This window comes from Argentina silus, assembly GCF_951799395.1.
Source record: "Argentina silus genome assembly, chromosome: 2".
Lineage (NCBI taxonomy): Eukaryota > Metazoa > Chordata > Actinopteri > Argentiniformes > Argentinidae > Argentina > Argentina silus.
The window spans coordinates 963979-986327 of NC_139656.1; the positions used below are offsets into that span (position 1 = coordinate 963979).

Below are 22349 nucleotides of genomic sequence, written 5' to 3' on the forward strand. Positions count from 1 at the left end.
AGCCCCTCCCCCAGTCTACTGTACGTGCGCCTGGGTGGGGACAGAGAGAACAATGAGCAGGGGACACAATGTTCTTTTCCCTGGCAAATGAATGTTTATCAATAAACACGCAAAGGCATACATTTTGTTTGTATAGAATGAATTGGCTGTTTTATCCGTGCTACGCATTCATGTGCAACAAGTTAGGTAACGCATATTAAAATGACGAAACAGCTGCTGTTTCAAAGAAAAAAGGATGTAAGTGAAAATAACCTGACCGTTATAAACCGTTAATAAATCGACATTAGAACCTCTGATTCCCTGTTTTTCATTAGCTGTATAGACTCAGAGAGAACAATGTATAATCACAAAGGGAGTTGAGCCAGTTGGACATTTCCCCATGAGGTAGCTCTTTTAATGGCTCAAATGTGCCACTGCTTCAATTCCTGTCCAAACTGCTCATGCAGACTGAGTCGGACTACCGGTTAAAGTCATGATTTCTTTTCTCATTTTGATCAGTAATGTCAATAGACAAAAAAGAATCCTGAGTAATACATTTTTTTATGAGAACACATTTACTTGAGATTTCCAAATCTAATTGAATAAAACTAAATGTAAAAACAGTAAAAGTAAAAAACAAACAAAAAAAACAACCTCAAATACCTCCACATATTCTATATAGGCATCACAGATGCATTTCAGACAACAATAATGTTTTATGCGTCGGTTCTGTTCTCTAAGGTAAAAAAGGACCCATGCCACGCTTGAATACACAAAATATTCACGTCCATGCAAATTCTTCATCCTGTTGCAGACGTCCAAGGCAGGTTGAGAGGGTGAGAGGTCGCTAGGAGAGAGGCGTGTCAACACAACACCAGACATGGTCCTTAGGACTCCACTCTCTTCCACACGATGGCCATGTTCTTGTCACTCAAGGCCACCAGGTATCTGAGATCAGGGTCCATGGCCACACTGTTGATGGACGGCCCCTCCACTGGGCCCTCCCCTGTCCTCACTGGTGACGGCCATGCCAGGACCTGCAACCCCCCCAAACAGCTGATTAGTAAACAGTCAAATGACATGGAAAACATATGAGGACTCCCACAGTATCATTTTACTGAGTTATGACTGAGTCCTGCACAGGTAGAAAAGCTGGAGGTCGCCACCTACTGGCCAATCTACACCATAATAGCACCAATAATTACATTTAAAGTGGAATTTTACCCTGTAATCCAGTGGATTTGTTATTTTCCTTATTCAATAATAGACATAAAAAAGTGCCATTTTAAAATGACCTCTGAGTCAAGATATCTTGCTTTGAATGCCCTGATCAGCCCTGATCTTCCAAATTGCCCATTTGATTCAATTCCTGCAACTCCCAAGATTCCCCTTTCCCTCCCACGCAAGGTCCTTCTGTTGAACAGTGCTAGATCTAACGTGTGCTGCTCTCTGGGAACCACTGGAGTAGTAGATCAGGGTCAGAGTGCAAAAACTCTCATCTGACGTATTTTAACGCGGTATGACACTTAAACACAGACCTTGCATTTCGATAGCTATTACAATAGGTCGATAGGTAAACTTTAAAGAAATACTACACTCCAACAAACCTATTCCTATGACTACACTTCCTATTACATAACAGTAATATGTGAGCACAATCCCTGACCCTAATTCACAGGGAGTTGTTTCTGGAGTGTAGTATTACTTTAACTAGCAACTGATGAGCACTGACCACATGACTATACAAATCATGACGTGAGCTTTTCAGGCTACATCTATAACACTGTTATAGTCTGTGCCTTGTACTTTAGAAAACAATACATCTTCCAGTATCTTTAAAATGGAGCCTGTACCTCTGTGGCAGGGATAGGTTTCCCACTCTTGAAGTTGGCCTTGAGAAGGTCGGTCACATGGTACGTCCACAGTCTTCCTTTGTCGTCACCGCAGACTACGTAGCCTTCGCCTGAGGAAGAACAGATATGGCTAAGCTTGGGAGAGAAAATGGAACTCATCTACATTTCTGAATTTTGAAAGCAGGCTGTAATGTCTGGTGTTATGTAACCCACAATTAGTTCACAACAAAACAAAACATCACAGACATACCAAAGTGGTATCAAATTGCTTTGGGATTTGGACTTTGCTTGAATTGTTGCTCAGCTCGACAGTTTCACTTGTATGAGACAGACTGACTGATTTTAGGGTCGATGATCCCTTCTACTGTTATATGATGTTGCTTGCTTTGGCAATATTTACATTTGGAAATCATGCCAATAAAGTTCACTGAATTGAATAGACTCACTGGGGCAGGTGGTGAGGGACAGGTAGGGGATCTCTGTGCTGGACCACTGCAGCTCAGCCAGGATTACAGCACACACCTCCTTCTTCTTGTTGGGGCGCTGGGTGCGCGTATCACTCCAGCTCCACAGGTAGATAGCACCCTGCATGTGGCTCTTTGAGGCTGACAGAAAGAGAGGGATAAGGGAGAGACAATGAGTCATGCTAAAGGTGTGTGTATATGTATTTGTATGTGTGTGTGATATATATATGCGTATATATTTTTTTGTTTGTTTTGTTTTACAAAAAAATACTTCAAAAGGGTTAGGACTCAATGAGAGCATGATGCCCCCACCTCCTCAAAAGTCCAGCGAGATATAATCAGTCAAAATCCAGGCCAACTGAAAATGTACAAGAATAGATAGAAAGAATAGATAGCCTATGTGTCCCTGATGTTAAATACAAATAGAAGCGGTTCACTCACCTACGATGTCGTCTGACAGAAATCCCAAGCCGTCGATGGTGTGGTAGTCATGGTCCTTGTCCTCCTTCTTATACACAGGGAATGTGATCTCCATCTCCTCTGACCTGAGGAGAAAAAAACAAGTGACATGTGGTCCATGTGGCAGCAGTCCAATCATTAATGCGCACACGCACGCATGCTCACACACACACACACAAACACACACACACACACACACGTGCACTCGCCTCTGACACTCACCTCTTCATAGTGTTTTTGTTAAGCTGGATGTCGTAGCAGTGCAGCCCCACCTCACATGCAGCCATGAGGTGTGTGTCGGGAGTGGCAGGTGGCAGACAGAGATGCAGAGGCGTAGAGGAGGTCTCCAATACCAGCAGCTGACTGGTGGGACAGAGGGGTGGGCAAAAAAGGTCTTAACACAAGGGCGGTGAACAGTCTGTCCTACGTCAGACTTTTATACTATTAGCTTATTGGAGAAAACTAGGGACAACACTTTAGTACAGACTGCTAATACTCACAATACTTGTGTATAAATGTATATAAACTTCTCTTTTAACAATTTTCATAGGAGGATTCCAATAAGCAAATGTAACAGTCTGGAGTGTGGAGGCACATGCCGTGCCACCTTGAGGATAAACTTTGAATTACATGTTGATAATGTGACTGGTCAGGTGGTCAAGAATTTCTCAGGTCATTAACCATGACTCAATACTTTGCCAAACTCACATGACTTTGAAATTGTATTCGCTGTCCACTCCACCAATGTCCCACATCACAATCTTGTGGTCGTATGACCCAGCTGGTGGAAAGCAGAGAAGAAGAGTTTGAGGAAAGGGTTTGCAATATATTATTACAGTCAAATACACTTTTATAGCTGATGTGCTTGTTATAGAGTGACTCACAGTCTATCAGTGGATACTTGAGTGTCTCGTGAGTTGGACCATGCAGGTACGAAACCCATAAGCATGCCAAGTTTAGTAGTGAGTCATGAAAAAAGGGGAGACCAGGAAGTGGTCACTCACTGTAGAGGAAGTTGCCCTGGCGAGGGCTAAAGCGGAGGATGGAGAGTGATTTGCGGCTGGCTCGGAACTCGCCATACGCCATGTTGGCTCTGGGGTGAAGCAGTTTCACCACGCCCCTCTTCCCCCCCGCCGCCAGTATGCTGCAGGGCCTCACGCAGCCGCCCCCTTCCCGTGACATCAGCACTGACGACCAGGCCAAGGAGAAGAACTCCTGAAACATCACATCTATTAATAATTGGAAATTGTCAAAATGGTCTAAACTCTTTTGGGAGGATAAGAAAATACATTCAAACGGATCAAAGGGGAAATGTAAGTATATCAATTGGTAGAGGGAGAAGTTGATTTGTGTAAGAGGGGAAGGTGGGTTATGTTGCGCTCTACTACACATGTAGAGATGTATGACACGTACGCCCTCCAGTGGTTAGAACTGGTAGTACACAGAGACAGGACTGACCTCCCCGGACACCTTGTACTTCTTCATGACCAGTCCAGTCTCACAGTCAATCACACACAACGACTCTCCTCCACAAGTGGCCACAACACGAGTCCCTCCATTACCGTCGGCTGTAAAAAGAGGAGAGAATGCAGAGGGTTTGAGGGAGCGGAGAACCTCCTGTTGGCATTTTACTGAAGCACGAAATGGTTTCAGTTTTCAATATCAGATCAAAGTTCTATATCTTCGCATGTTTGCTGTGTCCTACTGATACAACTTGTGACCCGTTTTGGCACTCATTATCTTAAAAAAAGCCCAGGGATGTCTCCTTTTGGGGGCCGGATACCTCACTCCCACCCTTCACTCAATACTCAACAAACACACATGCGCAGAAAGACGCACACACACACACCAACACAAAGATGGGGTAGTACTTACCACTGTTATCTAACTGGGGCTGGAAGGCGCAGGCCCACAGCTGGGTGCTGAAGTCATCGGGGCTGTCCTGTTTACTGTGGCACTGCAGGACGTGGATTGGCTGCAGTCTCACCGGCTCCTAGGGGTGGGGGTGGATGAATGAGGTGATAAAGGAGATGGACAGAGGGTGATAGTTCCTGTGTTAATCAATGGGGAGCTAACGACTGCCTGATGAGCAACCATCAAGCAGCACACCGATATCACAACTTTCAGAGACGTCATGAATACTGTATCAACAAGAAACAGGTCAGAAGTGAAAAGGTTGCTCTTCACCACAGGTTTCTGATTATGAAATCATGCAACAACATATGCCCAATCCGCAATCAACCCATTGCCCACAGCCCTAGATCTGAAAGGATTGGATGTGTGTGCGTAGTATGGCAAAGACTAATCCTTCACCCTCTAGACGATCCCTTCAGATCTACAAGAGGCCATGTACAAGTAGGGGCTAGTTGTTTACAGACCAGGCAACGGTCAAAAGGTCACAGACCTGTCTCCTAGAACTGTAGTGTGAGTTGGCATACCTGAGACTTGGAGCAGATCTTTTTCCTGGGTGTCCCGTTGATCTCTCCCTGTACCCGTGCACATTTGGTAGGAGTTCTGCTCTGTTTGGCCTGTTGTGGTATGTCAATTTCTTTGGGCTGCTGGTCTCTCGGGCCTCTCCTCAGAGTCTCCCCTTCTTTAGACTCACACCTGGCAGGGCTGGCTGGGGTCTGCGCTGCCTTGCGGGGGCTAGTGGTGGTGGTGCGGTCTACTTTCTGTGGGGTGTTTTGCAGGCGGCTGGACTTACGAGGACTGGCCTCAGTCAGGGTGGGTGTGTAGGTGCTCGCTTTTGCTTTCCTCTGGGGGGTGGCCATGTCGCATTCCGAAGCTGAGGCAGTGCATTTTCTCTTGGTTGGGGTAGATACACTCTGAACAATGGACCAAGAGTCATGTCAATGAAGAGAGATGTTACCGGTAATTGAAAATGTACAATGGTTGGAAACTAAACCCCCTCGTTTGTATTTTATGTTTCGCAAAAAAACAGCAACACAATCTGTAAGGCTAAACTGTGTGATGGTGAAATAATATCTGCTGGAAGCTTACACAGTTCTCCTTGGTGTCAGTAGGCTCCTCTGTCTCTCTGTCCTCCTTATTTAGCTCAATCAGAGAGCGTAGGTACTCCTTAGCTATCATCTCCACCTATAAACCAGTGAGACATTGTCAGAAACGTATGAGAAAGTATTATAATTATTTATAGAATAAATATATATATAACTTTATTGTCCATCCGAGGATGGAAATGTGCCTTTGGCATCACAATGCAAAAATTGTGAAACAAATCATATTATACACCACAACATACCTATTTATTTAAAGCAAAAAAATAATCCAGTCAACCTTTGTTCTACCAGTTGCCAAATGGATTTGAGCACATTTCAGAGACAAGAGGGATGAGGAGCCCATATCAATGACCTACCCTCCATTTAGTGTAGTCACGCAGTGAACTGGGGCCATATTTGACATGATGACATGCTGCGTTGACAAAATTCCTCTCTACAGTGGTCAGTTTCTCAGCTGTGGGGGGATCAGGGAGACTGAAGTTGGTCTCCCACACTGCCACCACCTAGACAACATCAAAAATATCATTGTGATAAATGAAAGCCAAATGAGCAAAGTGAGAGTGTTCAAAGACAAAGCTCCACTTTCAACAATGCTGCAAAGTAGGCCATCTGGTTTTGTTAAAACCACAGAGGAGAACACACTTACGTTGCTATTAAGAGGTTTGAGACAATACATGCGCAGGCATTTTTTTAATTCAATTGACGGCCCATACCCTTGTCCTGAGGATCTCACTGTTGACGTAGCGAATGTGGTTAGCTGTGGTGCTAATGTCTTTCCCATTATAAACCCTCAGCTTTGGCAGTAGGATTAGCAGCTTATAGTCGTCAGTCACCTGAAAAAGAAACACAAGTTCCAATAGGCAGCCAGTTTATGTGAGTGAAAATAGAAATACACATTAAATTAGGTATGAAATGGCATATAAATGCATATTATATAAACACATCAGCAAAGGAATGAATGACATAACAGACTGAGATGGTATAACGGATAAATAACAAGGGGAATGATAAGGGGGAAAATAATTGCTTGAATAAGAATTGCTGGTGCTAGCACACAAGTCCCCTGGTGAAGACATCCTTGGACCCCCTGCAGTTTGCCTACCAGGCAGACATTGGTGTGGATGATGCCATAAATCTACCTGGTACACAGAGCTCACTCCCATTTAGATAAGGCTAGCAGCACTGTGAGGGTCATGTTCTTTGACTTCTCCAGTGCCTTTAACACCATACAGCCCTTACTACTTGCGGATAAGCTGCTGAGGATGCAGGTGGACTCCCCCATTGTTTCCTGGATTACAAACCACCTGACCAACAGGCCACAGTTTGTACGGCTGCAGGGATGTGTGTCGGACTGAGTGGTGAGCAGCACTGGCGCCCCCAAGGGGGCAGTTCTGGTTCCCTTCCTCTTCACCCTCTATACCTCAGACTTCAGGCACAACACAGATACTTGCCATCTGCAGAAGTTCTCAGACGATTCTGCTATTGTGGGATGTATCAGTGGAAGCCAGGAGACCGAGTACAGAGGACTGGTGGACTGTTTTGTTGAGTGGTGTGAGCAGAACCACCTGCTACTCAACATCAGCAAGACAAAGTTGATGGCGGTAGACTTTAGGAGGACTAGGGTCCCCCTGTCCGTCTCCTGTTTCCATCCAGGGAGAGGATGTGGAGGTGGTCCTGAGCTATAAGTACCTGGGGGTGCACTTGGAAAATAAACTGGACTAGAATGGTAACAAAGATGTCCTGTACAAGAAGGGCCAGAACCGGCTTTATTTCCTGAAGAGGCTCAGGTCCTTTGCCGTGTGCAGGACTCTGTTGAACATGTTCTACAAGTCAGTGGTATGCTTGGGGGGGAGCATCAAGGAAGGTGACATCAAGAGGCTGAACATGCTTATTAGAAAAGCTGGTTCTGTCCTCTGTGTCACCCTGGACACTGTGGAGGAGGTGACCAATAGAAGGATGAGAACCAAACTCCTGGCCATCATGGACAATCCCTCCCATCCCCTACATGTCACTTTGGCAGAGCAGAGAAGCTCCTTAGCAACAGACTATTACAACCGCATTGCACAAAGGAGCGCTATAGGAGATCTTTTCTACGTACCGCAATAAGACTGTACAACTCCTCCTCCGGCTGGCTCGATCGGGGTGATCAGAGTCAGGCTGGGGGATGTTAAATCATACTGGACTGTTTCTTACTACATATAATGTTCAGATGTCTATTTTATTGTATTCTATTATTCTATTGTTACTTTATTTTATTGTTGTTTGTGATGTGAGCTGCTGTAACGCCTTAATTATATTAATAATATATAATATTAATAATATCTATCTAACGCAATTCATGGCAAGAGTGGCTGTTGGCAGAAAGAGAGAGAGAGAATACATAGTTCACAGTAGGCTCTCACTGTGATATAGATGTTGTCCTCAATCTTCAGCTCCTCCAGGCTGGTCAGTGAGTCCAGAGTAGTGACATCCTCCATGTCATTGTTGGTCAGGTCCAGAGTGCGCAGGGAGGGCAGGCACAGCGCCCGGGGCAGTTCTTCCAGACGGTTCCCAGACAGGTCTAACTGTTCCAGGCTTTGGAGGCGAGACAGCAGGGGGACAGGTAGGTCTGGGCTCCTTAGACCCAACTTTGAAAGACTGCAGGAGGAAGCAAAAAGGTCAATGCTGTTGTAGCAATGGGATGAGGATAGGGATGAGGAATATACAGTCAAACAATGGATAACGCAAAGCACAACATAATAAATAATAGGCAAGATAGTACTGTTACATTCCAACATAAAAGGCTCAGTTCAGTGGTCAACGTCAACAACTTTTCTTACCATAGATTTGAGACAAGTATGTTAACGGATGAACAACAGCTCTCAGTCACATCCTAACGTATAACTGTGTAACTGTTATGCTATTCACTCCATTCGCTTTGATGCCATGCCCCAGTATACGCGAAAGGAGCCAGAGCCCAGACTTACTTGAGTGTTTTAATTTGTTCCAGTTTGGTCGTTTTTGGAGTACATCTCTCCAGAAGAAGTTGTTCTGTTATTTTTTCCATGGCCGTTCTGTGTGGGAGCAAAGAGTGAAAGTAAACACTTGAGGAGAGTAGCTCGTCATATAAGTCTGCCTGCAGACAGAGAGGCGTAGCCACATGCATTGTTCTCGAGATGGCGATTGAAACTGAAGAATAAATGGGTGACCATTTAAACCCCTGCAGTGGTACTTGTTGGGCCGGGTAGCTATCCAGACAGAGCAATGTTGTGCAGATGATGTACCGATTCTTGAGCGGGGGGTGGAGTGTCTGTTCAAAACGTTTCAGTTTAGAGATTAGCTATATTATAAACTTGGTGAAACCACGAACAGAACAAAACAAAACTTCTTCCTTCCCGCTAACTACTGAGAGTTAGCAGTTGCCAGGTTATGCACGCTAGTTACCCTCTTCCCCCTACCCCGTTTCTGTAGTGCTGCATGGCTAACGTCAAGTTTAAGTCATATTTAGACATGTTTCATGACTTTTGAGCAACACGTAAACATATTTTAAGACTTTTAATGGCATTCATTGTGGTGAAATATATAGCAAGCTGTTTGATATTCAATTTGGACAAAGTGGTTGTTGTTGATTGCTGTACTTACCGACTCGCAGGGTCCGTCACTTTCGCGGGAAAAACCTGCTAAGCGTCATAGTGACGAACGCTCTTTCCGGTAGTTAGGTGATGACCGCCATATTGAGTGTAGCAACGGACTTGAGGTTATACATCTTCCTATCTATCTGTGTGTTATGACTAAAGTCTCAAAAACTTATTTTTTCCCATCGATTACGGACGAAAAGCTTGACCTAGAATCATTTAAACTGAGATTATTCAAAACATACATTTTGATATACCTAATGGGGGGGGGGGGGAATGATGACCTGAATAAAACACAAACATGAAAATATGCTCCAGATACTGAAAGCCTTTATCAATACTTAGTACACATTCAGAAACAACACATACACATCTGCATTTTGTACAGGTACAACAAAACGTTTAAAAAGGCAGCTCAAAATGCATGCAGCATGTTCAGGCACCGCACATCTATGCATTTGAAAGACAGAAGAACCATTTGGCCATTGGCACTGAAACTGCAATCTCAGTGACTTGAGTGAAACCTTTCAACCAGCTCCCATTCATCTCTACAGCTGCAAGAGGGTGAAAGAGGATATATCTGGCCCTAAACTGCAGCTAGGCCTTCATGTACACAAGTACTATGACAACAGGTAGACACTTGCTAGATTTAAGGGTACATTTGCTCAACATAAATTAAGGAAAATAACGACTTTAGTGTCTGCTTTCAAACAACCAGGGAAAACATTGTGATGGGGGCCCAATGTTACAGTGCAGGTGTCGAGACAAAAGTTTTTTTGTTGCAATATTGAATTCTCTTTATATTGGTATCCCCTGGAAGCTCAGAGCTATGTCCAAAAGTTGAGAGCCCTGTTTTTCCTGCTTTCCTCCGGGCATGAACTCTGCAGACAGTTCCCTGTAGGTACTGCACACCCTGCGCTCATGAATGTCATGTCTATAAATGGCATGCTTCCATCTGTGTCGTGCTTGGCCGTGTACCACTACTAAGGATCTACGGGGCAGGTGCACAGCCACCCTGACGTCCCCCGCCTGTCCCAGCTCTGTCAGTCCCTCCTCCAGGGACATAGTGAGGGTGGTGTCTGACAGCAGGTTGATGGTGACCAGACGCTCCCCCCACAGCCAGCCATCATCCAGGTGTGGGTCAATGGCAGACCCGCGCTGAGGGTGGTAATCCAGATTGCACTGCTCCACTGGTTGGAACCCTGCTAGTACAGGCTCTTGGGACATCCGAAGCACTAGATTGCGGCTGATTGGAGGTAGTCCACAGAAGCCAGCCAAGCGCACTTTCTGTTTTTTGAAGTTCACTTTGGGCCCAAAGTCCTGTAAAGAAATGAACTGAGGGAATTGTTAACTGATTTTATGAGTCTGACAATCATTGTCAGTGTCTGTAGGTGTGCAAATTGCTGCTTGCCCACTGAGACTACTTGCCCAAATGCTTTCAAATAAATTGCTGGAAACAAACAGTGCCCTGCCTAAGTGAGATGAGACATTTTTTCCTCTTTTTGCTCTACACTCCAAAAGTTTGGATTTTAAATCAAACAATTACTATGAGGTTAAAGTAGAGATTTCTCAGATTTTATTTGATGGTATTTGTGTACATATCGGTTTCATCATTCTGAAATTACAATTCCGTTCCATTAATTCTGTTTTTATGCATTGATGCAGTGATGGGACAGATTTATCAAATGTCCAAATAAAGCACTCATGTTTAGTATTTGGTCGACAGTCCTTTGCATGGAGTAACTGCTTGAAGTCTGCGACCTACTGACCCCACCAGACGCTGGGTGTCTTCTCTGGTGATGCTCTGCCAGACCTGTACTGTAGCCATTTTCAGTTGTTTCTTTTGAGGTATTTTAGCCTAAAATGTTATCAACAGGTAATGAAACGCATGTTAAATTGGATTTAAATCTGAAGATTGACTTGAAGATTGAATTCAATGAAATTAATTTGGAGGCATTTGCTTGTACTTGAGCAGACACGATGTTTTATGCCAGTTCTAGTGGCAGCTATACATGCCCTAACATTAACATCCCCTCCACCATGTTCCACAGATGAGGTGGTATGTGCTAAATCTTGGGCAAATCCTTTTTTCTCCAAACCAGTTTGGTACATGATAATATTCATCTTACCTCTCCACAAGACCTTTTTTCCAGACCTCAGGCTGTTTAGTGGAAGTCTGCCTTGTTAATGATGTTCCAGACTGTTGATTTTGGCAAGTCTAAGGTTTTAACTATGTTTCTGAGTTGTTGTTTTTTCTTCAGATTTTTCACCCTAATAAAGGCTTCCCTGACTCGGTCCTCATGTTGACAGACACCAATAGCAGATTCCAAAAGCAAACACAAAGCCTAGAATCAATGCTAGACATTGACAGCTCTCTTATGCCTGCACAAATGATGTAATGGAACACACCTGATTTACCTTTGAGTACCCTGAAATAGGGGGAAGAAAAAGTGCTGTAATTACTGAATGGTGAAACCAATATGTACGCAAATACCATCAAATAAAAGCTGAGAATCTCTACTTTAACCTCACAGTAATGGTTACTGTGTAACCTCACAGAAACATTTGGAGTGTAGAGCCAAGAGAAGAAAAATGCATCACTGTCCCATTACTTACGCAGGCCAATGTAAGTAACAAACCTGTTTCCGTCGGCCAGACTGCGACTCTTTCCAGATGTCGAGGTCCATTTTTGTTATCAACTCTTTCTCCTCCTCTTCTGATATGAAGTTATTCCACAGACATATCCCAGGAAAGGGTAAAGTCAGCGGCTCACCATGATTTCGCACGGCAAGTCTTAACAGTGGGTCATAAATAAAATCATGGTGTATCTACAAAGACAACAAATGTGTTAGGTAGCTAAAAAACTTACAATAGTCAGGAATATTGCTAAAAACTAAAGAGTAGACAGTGCCAAAGAGGATGCACACCTAAATGTGAAGCTATGATAGTGGTGGCAGTTTGCTAGCCAGTGGCTAGCTCAGTACACAATCTTACCGGTTGATCATTGTCGTATAATTCTCTTTTTCCATTAACACTTTCGCATAACAAACAATTTCGTATTCCCTTGCAGGCACAACTGGTGGCCGCAGTTGCAGTTACCGCAGCCATTAAACCTGTGTGCCTCACTTAATCGGATCCCCCAAAAGCCACTTGCAAAAAGGTTCCGCATACCCTAGGAGCCTACAATTGTTTGGTAAAACCGAGATCACATCCTGGATTCCGAACATTTGAAAAAATGTGCTTGTTCGGCAATTGAGTATCACTGTGTAATCATTGCTACTACGCATAGTGTGTTTTGGTTATAATTAATTGGTGAAAATAGTTATCACAATCATTATTTATTGGAAGTAGAAAAAACAACAAACCATGACAATCGGTTGGCAAAATAATCATGTTGGGGTTTTGCTAAACTCAAACATGTTGATGTGGATTTGTACAAAAAAACAGTATTGGAAACATGTCAAAAGGTGTAGAACAATGTGTGCCTGCATTTCAAATGAATATTTTCCATACTGTAAAACCAAGATGAGCCCACTTACAAATTCCCTTGAAATTATGTGATAATGATGATTATTTTATCCAATTGAATTCACTATAGCATATATTTGATGATGAGTATCACTGAGTAAGGGCTCACTCCTGATTCGGGTTGAGTGTTTTGGATGGGCAGCGCCATTCAGTTGCGATCAGTCTATACTTTTCTTATTCTGTGAGAATCCTGGTAAAAAAAAAAAAGTAAAGTTCTTTGTATTGAGGACTCAAAGTGACATCCTCTGCAATGGTACACCAATCTTCATTCTATCCCCTCTTGCTTGTCCTTGATTGCGACCTGGAACATAGGCATAAAAGGAACATGACGCACCATGTGGCACATGCCTGAAATGTACATTCATGCAGTTACCAACATAGGTTGAATTGCCATGTGCAAATGACAGTAGTAGTGTGGTGTGTATACCATTAAGAAAGACCTATCAATGTGGCTGAAAGGCATGTCACGCACTTACCCTAAACCTCTCCTCCAACAAAGACAGCTCACTGATAAGATCAGTGATGGCGTTGGTGAAAGCCTCCTGGGGGCTGTAGTCTGGGGTGGTCTGGACACGGATGACTATCTTGTGCTCCAGAGGATGGGGAACCTTGTAGCCAGCAAAGAGCACCTGGGGATCTTTGAGCAGTTGTCTGGTAATAGAAGGATCAAGTTACGAGAGACGCTTAAGAATGATCAATGCATGTTAAGAAATAGAAAAGGAAACGCTGTCACATGCACTCACTGTCTAATGATGTTCCCAAGTGTGTGGTCCTCTTTGTTCAATGTGAAGAGGCAGGCATTGGGGACTTTTGTGTCTTTAGTGATAGTGATTCTGGAACCAAAACAATGTGTATAAGGCTGACAAATCTAGCATCTGAAATGAATTAACAAATGTATCCACTTAAGTTATTGAAAAATAGGTGAGCAACACAAACAACTAACCGATAGCTTCTAACTAAAAAACGATAATTGTTTAGTCATGCTGACTAGCTGCTGAGTAAACAGGCAAAGTATAAAATGACTGACAGTTATTGGCAATAACAGTTGGCAAGATAGCCAGTCAGCTAGCCAGCAAGCTAACTACGCTGTTCTGTATTGTGAGCAAACGTCAACAATGTAGCCAGCTAGCTCGTAGCTAATATGTTCATGCATTTGATCAAACTTACTTCTTTTCTCCTTCAAACAATAGAAACGACTCGAATGCCGGAGGTGCGTTCATCTTTGAACAGTACTAACAAACCAGAGCTAGCCAGCAGAGTGAGCAGTGCGAACGGATGCAAGGATCTGGATGAGGGACTAATTGTTGGTGGGACCAACATCCGATTTCAATGAAATTCCAAAATAAAAGTCTCTAAAAACCTAAGGTTGTACTTAATAAATACATTAAATCAACCAACATCAATCTGCATAACATGTTTTAAAACACAGGCACTATGTTTGTGTTCACAACAAATTTGTAATTGTTTGTTAGTAGTTAATTTATGTGTTATTTTGTGGGTCATTCATACAAAATGTTCACCCTTGATTTGACAGATATTACTGAAGGAGCATTATCAAGGAGGGGCTTTAATAGTTTGTTAGTCCTTCATGTTTTTTAATGGCATCCCTATTTGGAGGAGTATTTTTAGATTAAGTTATAACAATCATTAATTCTGTGACCATATCAGAACAAAAAACACTTTGCACCTCTTTTTCTCATCACCAAAAGATCTGTGCACCACGTCAAATGACAATACATAGTCCTTTTTACACGTAACCTTCAGCAACTCAGGGTACAGTTTACCTGATACAACTGGTGATATCACAGCCTGTGCATGCACTATTATTATTTGTCATGGCAACATTCTTTTTTAAATAATTTACTAAAAAATGGTCACCTCCTATGGTCACCTCCTCCAGCAAGGCCACCTTGTCCTGCCTCTCCTGATAGAGGAGTTCACACAGAGAGGAGTGAGACTTAGAGGTGTGACACATGGATTTAGTCATGAAGGTCAGTTGTCTCTGACCAAATCTCAGAGACAACTGAACTGAGGTTCACGAGGAGTTTCCTTTATTCCTCGTGTCCTCTCTCCTCGCCTCCTTCTCAAAACTCATTGGAGGAGAGGGTCTGAGGTTCCTCGTCTTGATTTGATGCATTTTGAGAAGGATGCAAGGGGAGAAGATGCGAGGAATCATGGTAAGACTTTTGATATTCTCTAAGTCTCACCTTCTCCAAGTGCCGCAGCAGTGCCTCAAGGTGTTGGAGTCGTTCAGAGATATCCCAGAGGAGAAGCAAGAGAACACCACATCACCAGAGAATAACCTCAACATAAACATTCACATCTAAACAGGAAATAAATCCAATACATGACATTGAATAACAGTGCTTCAATGGCTCCCCAGTTGCATATTCCCCTGTGAGTACATCTACCACTGCTTCAGTAAATCATTCTTACTGAAAGGCAGAACCATTAGCATTTGTGTGTAATAGTGTCCTGTGGACTTGTAATGGGACCACAGTATGTGCATGTGTGTGTGGGTGGTGGGGTGTGTGTGTGTGTGTGTGTCACGAATCAGAGACCGAACCCAAATGCAGACTAGGGACAAGCAGGTAAGTGTAAAGCAAGCAGATTTAATAAGACAGGTATAATAGAAAGGAACAGGCGGGGGTCGAGCAGGCAGACGGGTAATCAGACAGGCAGACGTCGAGCAGGCAGGCGGGTAATCAGACAGGCAGGCAGGGTACTGGAGCTGGAAGCATGGCACAAAGACAAAACCATGAATGGCAAACGATCCAGCGTTGACTGTCAGCAGGTGCAGGGTAAGTAGTGAGAGTCGATTACTAGATTGCCGACAGGTGTGCTAGTCACCGCCGGCAGAGATCATGGATTGGGAGTCGTGACAGTGTGTGTGTGTGTGTGTGTGGTACCTTCTTAGTGTTGGCTGGGCATTTAAGCTCTGAGGAGGGTAGTGATTGGTCGGCCATAAAGAAGCCCCGCCCTCTGTTCAAATGTCTTGGTCTTGTTGGGAGGAAGGAGGTCCTCTGTCCTCCGTGCTACAGTCATGGAAAAGTGGTTACTGAACAATCAGAAGTGGGCAGGCTGTTGATGTTCAAAATGAAATTACTGACAGGTCATAGCACCAATCAGATATGTCAAGTAAACAAATCCTGTTTTGAAATAAAAAAAACTTCAGACAAGCCGGCATACCTCCAGGGTTATGCCCACTGTCGGACATCTCCATCGTTAACTTCTAGCTGACTAGCCAGTTCCAGTATCCAAAAATTATTGTAGGTGGGGGTAAGGATAAGTAAAAACACAAACTAACACTCATCGACAAACAAAGGCTCATAGACACATCATTCTCTCTTCCTCTCTTGCTTTCTCTCTCCCTCTCTCTCACCCTCATAGGCCTTGGCAGCATTGACCAGGTTGCTCCACTCCAGGCTCCAGGCGGGGTCAGGCGGGGGGACTAGTCCAGGATGGCAGCCCTCTGTCAGGGAGAGGTCAGAGGCAGACAGGCCTCTCAGCTCTGGGCAGTCAGACACAGGGGAGCCTGCCAGACTGAAGTCCAGTGGACCACTGCCTACACTCACCTCTGTGGAGGGGCTTCCTGCACTCTGGCCACAGGACTAGGGGAGAGAGAGGAAGTCACTCAACATGTTTTCATGGCCATACTTAAACTAGATTGAATGATATGCTTATTCCGGTCCGGTATGTAGACCTGAGCTTTAAAAAATACTGCTAAATAGCCTAGATGAATTGGTAGCGATCATGGAATGAGATCACATGATAAAGAACGTTCAATGAAGAGCACTGTTTGGTCCAAACAAAGCACTCTCTAAAATCTGGCGTCGTGGTCGAACACTGGCCTTTACAAACCACATGTCTGCCGCAATTAGCATGTACATAGTATTAGCAATACAGTATGTATGTCTTCACATGTTTGGTGCGACCTGAGATGACACACTTCCCCTTTAACTATGTTCAGGATGTGTGTCCGTCTCTATGAGTGTGTGTGTGTGGTTCATACTGTAGTAGGTGTGTGACTCACTGCCTCCCCCCTGGGGGTTCTGACGTGACGTCCAGTATGATGAGCCTCCTCAGATCCTCCTCCAGGGTGCTCCTGTGGGTTAGGCGAGGGCCCTTCAGAAACACCAAGACCCTCGGCTGACCAAACACGTTCTGGGAGGTCATATCCACCTCCTGTGGGTTTCAAACAGCAGCATTTAAATCACTCGCATATCAATCATCAACAATCTACTCAGTGGAGACTCAATCTACTCAGTCCAAATCCTTTCTCTGTTCGCTCAGTCCTCTCTCTAGACAAAAACCTCTCCCACTGTTGACTCAAATCTCACAGACATTTACATTTACATTTATGGCATTTAGCAGACGCCTTTATCCAAAGTGACTTACAACAAATACATTAGTTTAAGTAAGTGAATCATCTATCCATCAGTAATCATAAGAAAAAGTAATCTATGGTAGCATCAGGGGCTATTGGCAGTCACAATGCTTTCTTTTTTTTTACAGGAGAGAAACTTGTACATGGGGGTAGTGGGGATGAAGGAGGGACAGTTAAGATGTAGCCTGAAGAGATGGGTCTTCTTCTACGGCGGAAGATAGGTAGTGACTCTGCAGTCATGACAGCAGTGGGAAGCTTGATCCACCAGCGGGGCGCCAGGACAGTGAAACGCTGTGACCGAGTAGCGCAACTGCTGCATCCACGTAGAGGCGGCGGTGCCAGGCAGTGGAAGAGTGGAGTGATTGGGCAGCGGTTTGGGGGCTGACCATTGCTTGCAAGTAAGGAGGGGAGCGACATGGGAGAATTTGGGGAGATTGAACACCAGACGGGCGGCAGCATTCTGGATGAGCTGCAGAGGCCTGATGGTGGAGGCGGGGAGACCGGCCAAGAGTGCGTTGCAGTAGTCAAGGCGAGAGATCACAAGTGTTTGGACCAAAAGTTGTGCTGCTGACCCTCCCTCTGACCCACCCTCTCTCTCTTTCTCTCTCTCCCTCCCTCTCTCTCTCTCTCTACCCCCCCCCCTCCCTCAACTCAGTTAAATGCACACCTCTTGATGTTGTTGCTATGAGAAATGCTCTTTGTCTTGGCAGTGTTGATGTCTGTATCTGTGTTGTCTTTGTGCTGGTCCTGGTCCTGGAAGAGCTGGCTCTGGTTTTGTCTGGGCTGGTCCTGGAGGAGCTGGCTCTGGTTCTGTCTGGGCTGGTCCGGGTCCTGGAGGAGCTTGCTCTGGTGCTGCTGGGTTGGGTCCGAGGGGCTAGATGTGATGGTGGCCCTGAGCATATGCAGTTTGTCCACTGTGACGTCCACGGGTACAGCACACACACAGACACACACAGCACACACAAACACACACCGCAACACAGCACGAACGTCATTGAGACTCACCAAAAGAATTAGCCCACAATCATCAGAGTCCCCCCCCCCCTCCAGCAGTAACCCTCCACACATCCCTCTCTCCTCCTGTGTCTCAGTCACCAGGGTCTCCATTCTTAAACCCACCCCATCTTAAACTCACCAGAATCTCCATTCTTAAACCCAGGGATCTCAGGGGCGTCCTGGGGCAGGCGTAGTGGGATCGGCCCTCAGCGCGTCGAGTGTCATTCGGAGCGTACGCAGCGGGAGTGTGGAATACCTCAGCACACAGGAGGATGGAGTCCAGCCTGACCTTCTGGCTGGCCAACCTCCTGTCACCAAACCACCTGGGGGGGCGACAGGAGGTCACGACGGAGAGAAAGTCACTACCGGAGGGGAGGGAGCACAGCACCTCCAACGGAGAGAGAGAGTTTGTAGGATAGAGGCGGTCGGCATGTTCCATATGGACTTCGGGAGTATGGGGAGAAGAACCACCAGAGCAGAGAGAGGAGGAGTCGACAGCTGGTACCAGGCATCTTTGTCCAACACCTTAACCTCGTACAGTCCAGTCATCTCAGAGAACACCGTCAACACTAAGAGTGCAGGGTCACCTGATCTGAGTGGAGGGTCCATATGACAGGGTGAGCTGTTGGAGCCGGAACAGACTCAGGCTGTACACTCTGGGCATGGGCATAGAGGGCCGATTGTTGCCTCTGAGAGCCTGTGTAGTCACTAGTCTCCTTGTTCACACCAAGCGGCATTGTGCTCCCCTGTGATTCGTTGCTCTGGATCGCACTGAATAGCATTGGATGAACTGTGAATGTGTGTAAAAGTATGTGTTCATAAAAATGTCAACACTCGTTACCTGGTACACTCTATATCCCTGGTGTATGTTAATCAATCATTTCCCTGTGCGTTTCCAAGTGCTAACCATAAAGCATGTATCTATGAAATGAACACTTTTTCGGGTTCCTTTGGAAGACAGATTGTAAACATGATAGTGTTTCTAACATGTCTTAAACACAAGTCTCCCCTAAGTGTTCTTACAGCCAAGAGGTGTCATGGACACACATTATAAATGAAGATTTCTGACTGTGGTGAAGGGTGTTAGCAGAATTCACTAGCAGCTCTCTGGAGCTTCACATAACTGCTTCATCTAAAGATTACAGGCTGGAACTGAATCCCAATATGATTTATTCATTTAAGACAACAAAACATCCCAGCAATCACAAACCCTCAAGGGACTGTCAATAAAAAAAACACCACTTACCTCCTAGCAGTATCAATTATCCAGGCTGACTGTCTTCAATGCACAGTTGTTGAGTTCAAGAGTGCTCTCTGCTTCAGTCCATTAAGATGTGTGTGGTTCTGGGTGCGTGCGTGCGTGCGTACGGACGTGCGTGCGTGTGTGTGTGTGTGTGTGTGTGTGATATTTTACGTTTAATGTTTATTTATTTCTATCACTACGTATTCTGAATTGATAATGCTCAGTTTAATAATACAATAACTTTATTTCTTTTCCGTGAGGGAATTTTTATGTGGAGTGGCTCCAAACAAAGTGTCAGCAGCACTACCCATAATATGGTACTATACCACACCACATGTACTGTATCAGTATCTAAATGACAATCATCTAAGGTTAACTATTTCATTATAGGCATACTTTGCTTATAGTTGTTGTGTTACGGCCGCTGACGACGCCTGCCCGTGTCTGTCTCGCTCTGTGTTGTCAAACAGGTAGTGTGCTCCAAAACTCGGAGGCTCCGCCCACTTCATGGTTGTCGCCAGCGGGGATCCTGATTGGAGCGATTCCAGCATCGCACCTGTCGGGACCGAGCGCGGTTGTATAAAAGTTGGGCCAGCTTGTCAGTCAGGGGGCTGTGTGTTGTTGAACAGTGTCCTTGTGAGACTTTGTTGTAGACATTCGATGTTAGCGATAATTCGATTTGTATTGTTGTACTGTGAATAACGCACTATATTATTGTTAAGAAAACTGGGCCAGGTTTAGTTCTGTTTTACAGATTTGCACCACACGTAGTGGATTCTTTTGTTTAGGTTCACGAGGAGTAGAGGTGGCTGTTTTTGAATGTATTTAAGTTTTGACCGCTGCAGTAGGCCAGTGATGTTTTATTTTCGCTTTGGTTTTGTTTAAATAATGAAAGTTTAGTTTTGCTCGCCTTTTAGGGGCTCTCTTTTGGTTATATTTGTTTGTTTGAGTTGAACAGCACCTGCCGGCCCTTTTTCCTTTGTTGTGTTACCTTTACAAAAAGACCTTCTAAGTTCCTTCTCCGGCTGCAGTGGCACAATGGTGGTGGGCTTCAGATGGGGACACACAATGCTTCAGCAGAAGGTGAGTTATCTGGAGAGACTGACTAAAGGGGTTGTGGCTTCACAATGAGGGAGTTCAAAAGTAATATCAGTGTCATTGTAGGACACACTCAGTGATGATTTAGCACAATGTACCTGTCTCTTTCCCCTCTCTGCTGATCCTTACACCCACCCTGCTTTACCTATTCACTCTCTCTACTCTCTCCCTCCACCCCTCAGCTTCTCCTGCTGCTGCTGGGCCAGAACAGCACCTGTGCCAGTCTCCTTCCTCCCTGGCCATGTTCCATAGCCTGTACCGACTCTTCTACTGGCCCTTCCTGCACCTGGACAAGGCCTACGACCCCAAGTGAGGGGAGCTGTTTGTGGCGTACGGGGCACCGGAGGTCCTGGCCCTGGACACAGCCCATAGCCCCTGTCCGGCCAAGCACGTCCTCTGCACCTCAAAGGACCAAGACAATGGAGTGATGTGTGTGGAGACGGTGAAGGGGGTGGGGGTGGGGGCTGGATGGGCCGGGACCGAGGCCCTGATGCTCTGTCTGGTGTTCAGAAGCCATTGCAGTGGGAAGTTGCAGCTGTTGTCCCCGTGTGAGCTGCACTGCTAGGTCCACCGGGCCCATGCAGGGGCCACCCTCCAGACCAGCAGCCTCTTGGGCCGGGCGCCCCTTCTCTGCTGCTACGGCACAGACAACCAGTCCAGTGTGTGGTTGATCAGCGTATAGGCGAGCAGGGTCCTGAAAACCAGAGTGAGCTGTCATTTCACCCGTGCTCTCCCGCCTGCTCCCTGGCCTGGTGTGTGCCATCTCCCCCATCCACAGTCTCCTGCTGTTCCCTCTGCCCGGAGGAGAGAGCCTGAAGAGGAAGAGGAACCCTGCAGAGCCCGTCTCCTGCCTGGACTACTGCCCCCAGCTGGGCCTGCTGGCTCTGGGCCTGGAGGGAACATGGAGATCTGGGACCACCACGGCAACATGCTGAGCGAGATGAGGCTGGGCTCAGCCTTGAGCCAGGTGTGCTTCACTAACGCTCAGGGGTGAAGACGGACATCTTGGCCTGCTTCTCAGACAGCATCTCCCTCATCTCCAGCCTGCACTTCCTGAGAAGCGTGCCAGAAGAACTCATCCCTGCCTCCACAGAGAGAGTAGAGGAAGAGGTCTCTGGCCAGACACTACAACACCCCCAGGGGAAAAGCTACATGGTGAGTGTCCACGACATTCTATTCATGCATAACAGTAGATTAAACACACTAACATTAAGGTATGTCTTTTGGGTTCAAAATGAGTTCCTAAATTGTTGATTATTAATTTATACATGGCATTTGAATTAACTAGTAGTTAAACCCAGTTATTTAAAGTGTGATCAGACATTACTCTATTCTAGTGCAGAGAGTAGAGCAAGGCTCTTTATGGTTAACTAATGCATTTACTGTATATAAACTGATTATAAACCGTGTGTATATATATATATATATATATATATATATATATATATATATATATATATATATATATATATATATATATATATATATATATATATATATCCCTTATTTTACCAGGTAAGTTGACTGAGAACATATTCTCGTTTGCAGCAATTATTGGAAGAATCATAAATGCATGTCTGTAGAAAAATTATTCCAACTTAATGTTTAAACTCCTTGTTCTGCACTGCCCATCTCTTTCTTTGCTAGTGGTGGAGTGGAGTGGCCCTGTCAGAGGAGTGGAGAGGGAGCATTCAGTGGAATGTGAACCCAT

General features: G+C 45.1%; 3 protein-coding genes across 5 annotated transcripts; all 3 read right to left on the minus strand.

Moving 5' to 3' along the window:
- Positions 1-267: 267 nt before the first annotated feature.
- Positions 268-8818, minus strand: lrwd1 (leucine-rich repeats and WD repeat domain containing 1; the record flags this gene model as incomplete). Its single annotated transcript, XM_083690263.1, has 15 exons — positions 268-1016; positions 1833-1942; positions 2279-2437; positions 2738-2841; positions 2978-3118; positions 3464-3536; positions 3760-3970; positions 4214-4323; positions 4631-4748; positions 5194-5580; positions 5756-5851; positions 6129-6275; positions 6486-6605; positions 8175-8409; positions 8739-8818. 15 exons carry the CDS (start codon positions 8816-8818, stop codon positions 867-869), a joined length of 2241 nt encoding a protein of 746 aa, XP_083546389.1. The 3' UTR covers positions 268-866.
- An 891-nt stretch (positions 8819-9709) lies between these two features.
- alkbh4 (alkB homolog 4, lysine demthylase) lies at positions 9710-12489 on the minus strand. 3 transcript variants are annotated; one of them, XM_083665551.1, is made up of 3 exons: positions 12381-12489; positions 12026-12214; positions 9710-10721 (listed from the first exon to the last, which is right to left on the minus strand). In XM_083665551.1, the coding sequence occupies exons 2-3, from the start codon at positions 12071-12073 to the stop codon at positions 10185-10187; spliced, it is 585 nt and encodes a 194-aa protein (XP_083521677.1). In that variant the 5' UTR covers positions 12074-12214; positions 12381-12489; the 3' UTR covers positions 9710-10184. The 3 variants fall into 3 exon arrangements, with proteins under 3 accessions (XP_083521677.1, XP_083521676.1, XP_083521675.1); XM_083665550.1 differs by having other exon boundaries at positions 9710-10706; positions 12026-12179; positions 12381-12480; XM_083665549.1 differs by having other exon boundaries at positions 12026-12179; positions 12381-12480.
- A 216-nt stretch (positions 12490-12705) lies between these two features.
- On the minus strand, positions 12706-14748 carry polr2j (RNA polymerase II subunit J). The gene is made up of 4 exons (XM_083686655.1): positions 14082-14748; positions 13658-13747; positions 13391-13565; positions 12706-13215 (listed from the first exon to the last, which is right to left on the minus strand). The coding sequence occupies exons 1-4, from the start codon at positions 14132-14134 to the stop codon at positions 13180-13182; spliced, it is 354 nt and encodes a 117-aa protein (XP_083542781.1). The 5' UTR covers positions 14135-14748; the 3' UTR covers positions 12706-13179.
- Positions 14749-22349: the final 7601 nt, after the last annotated feature.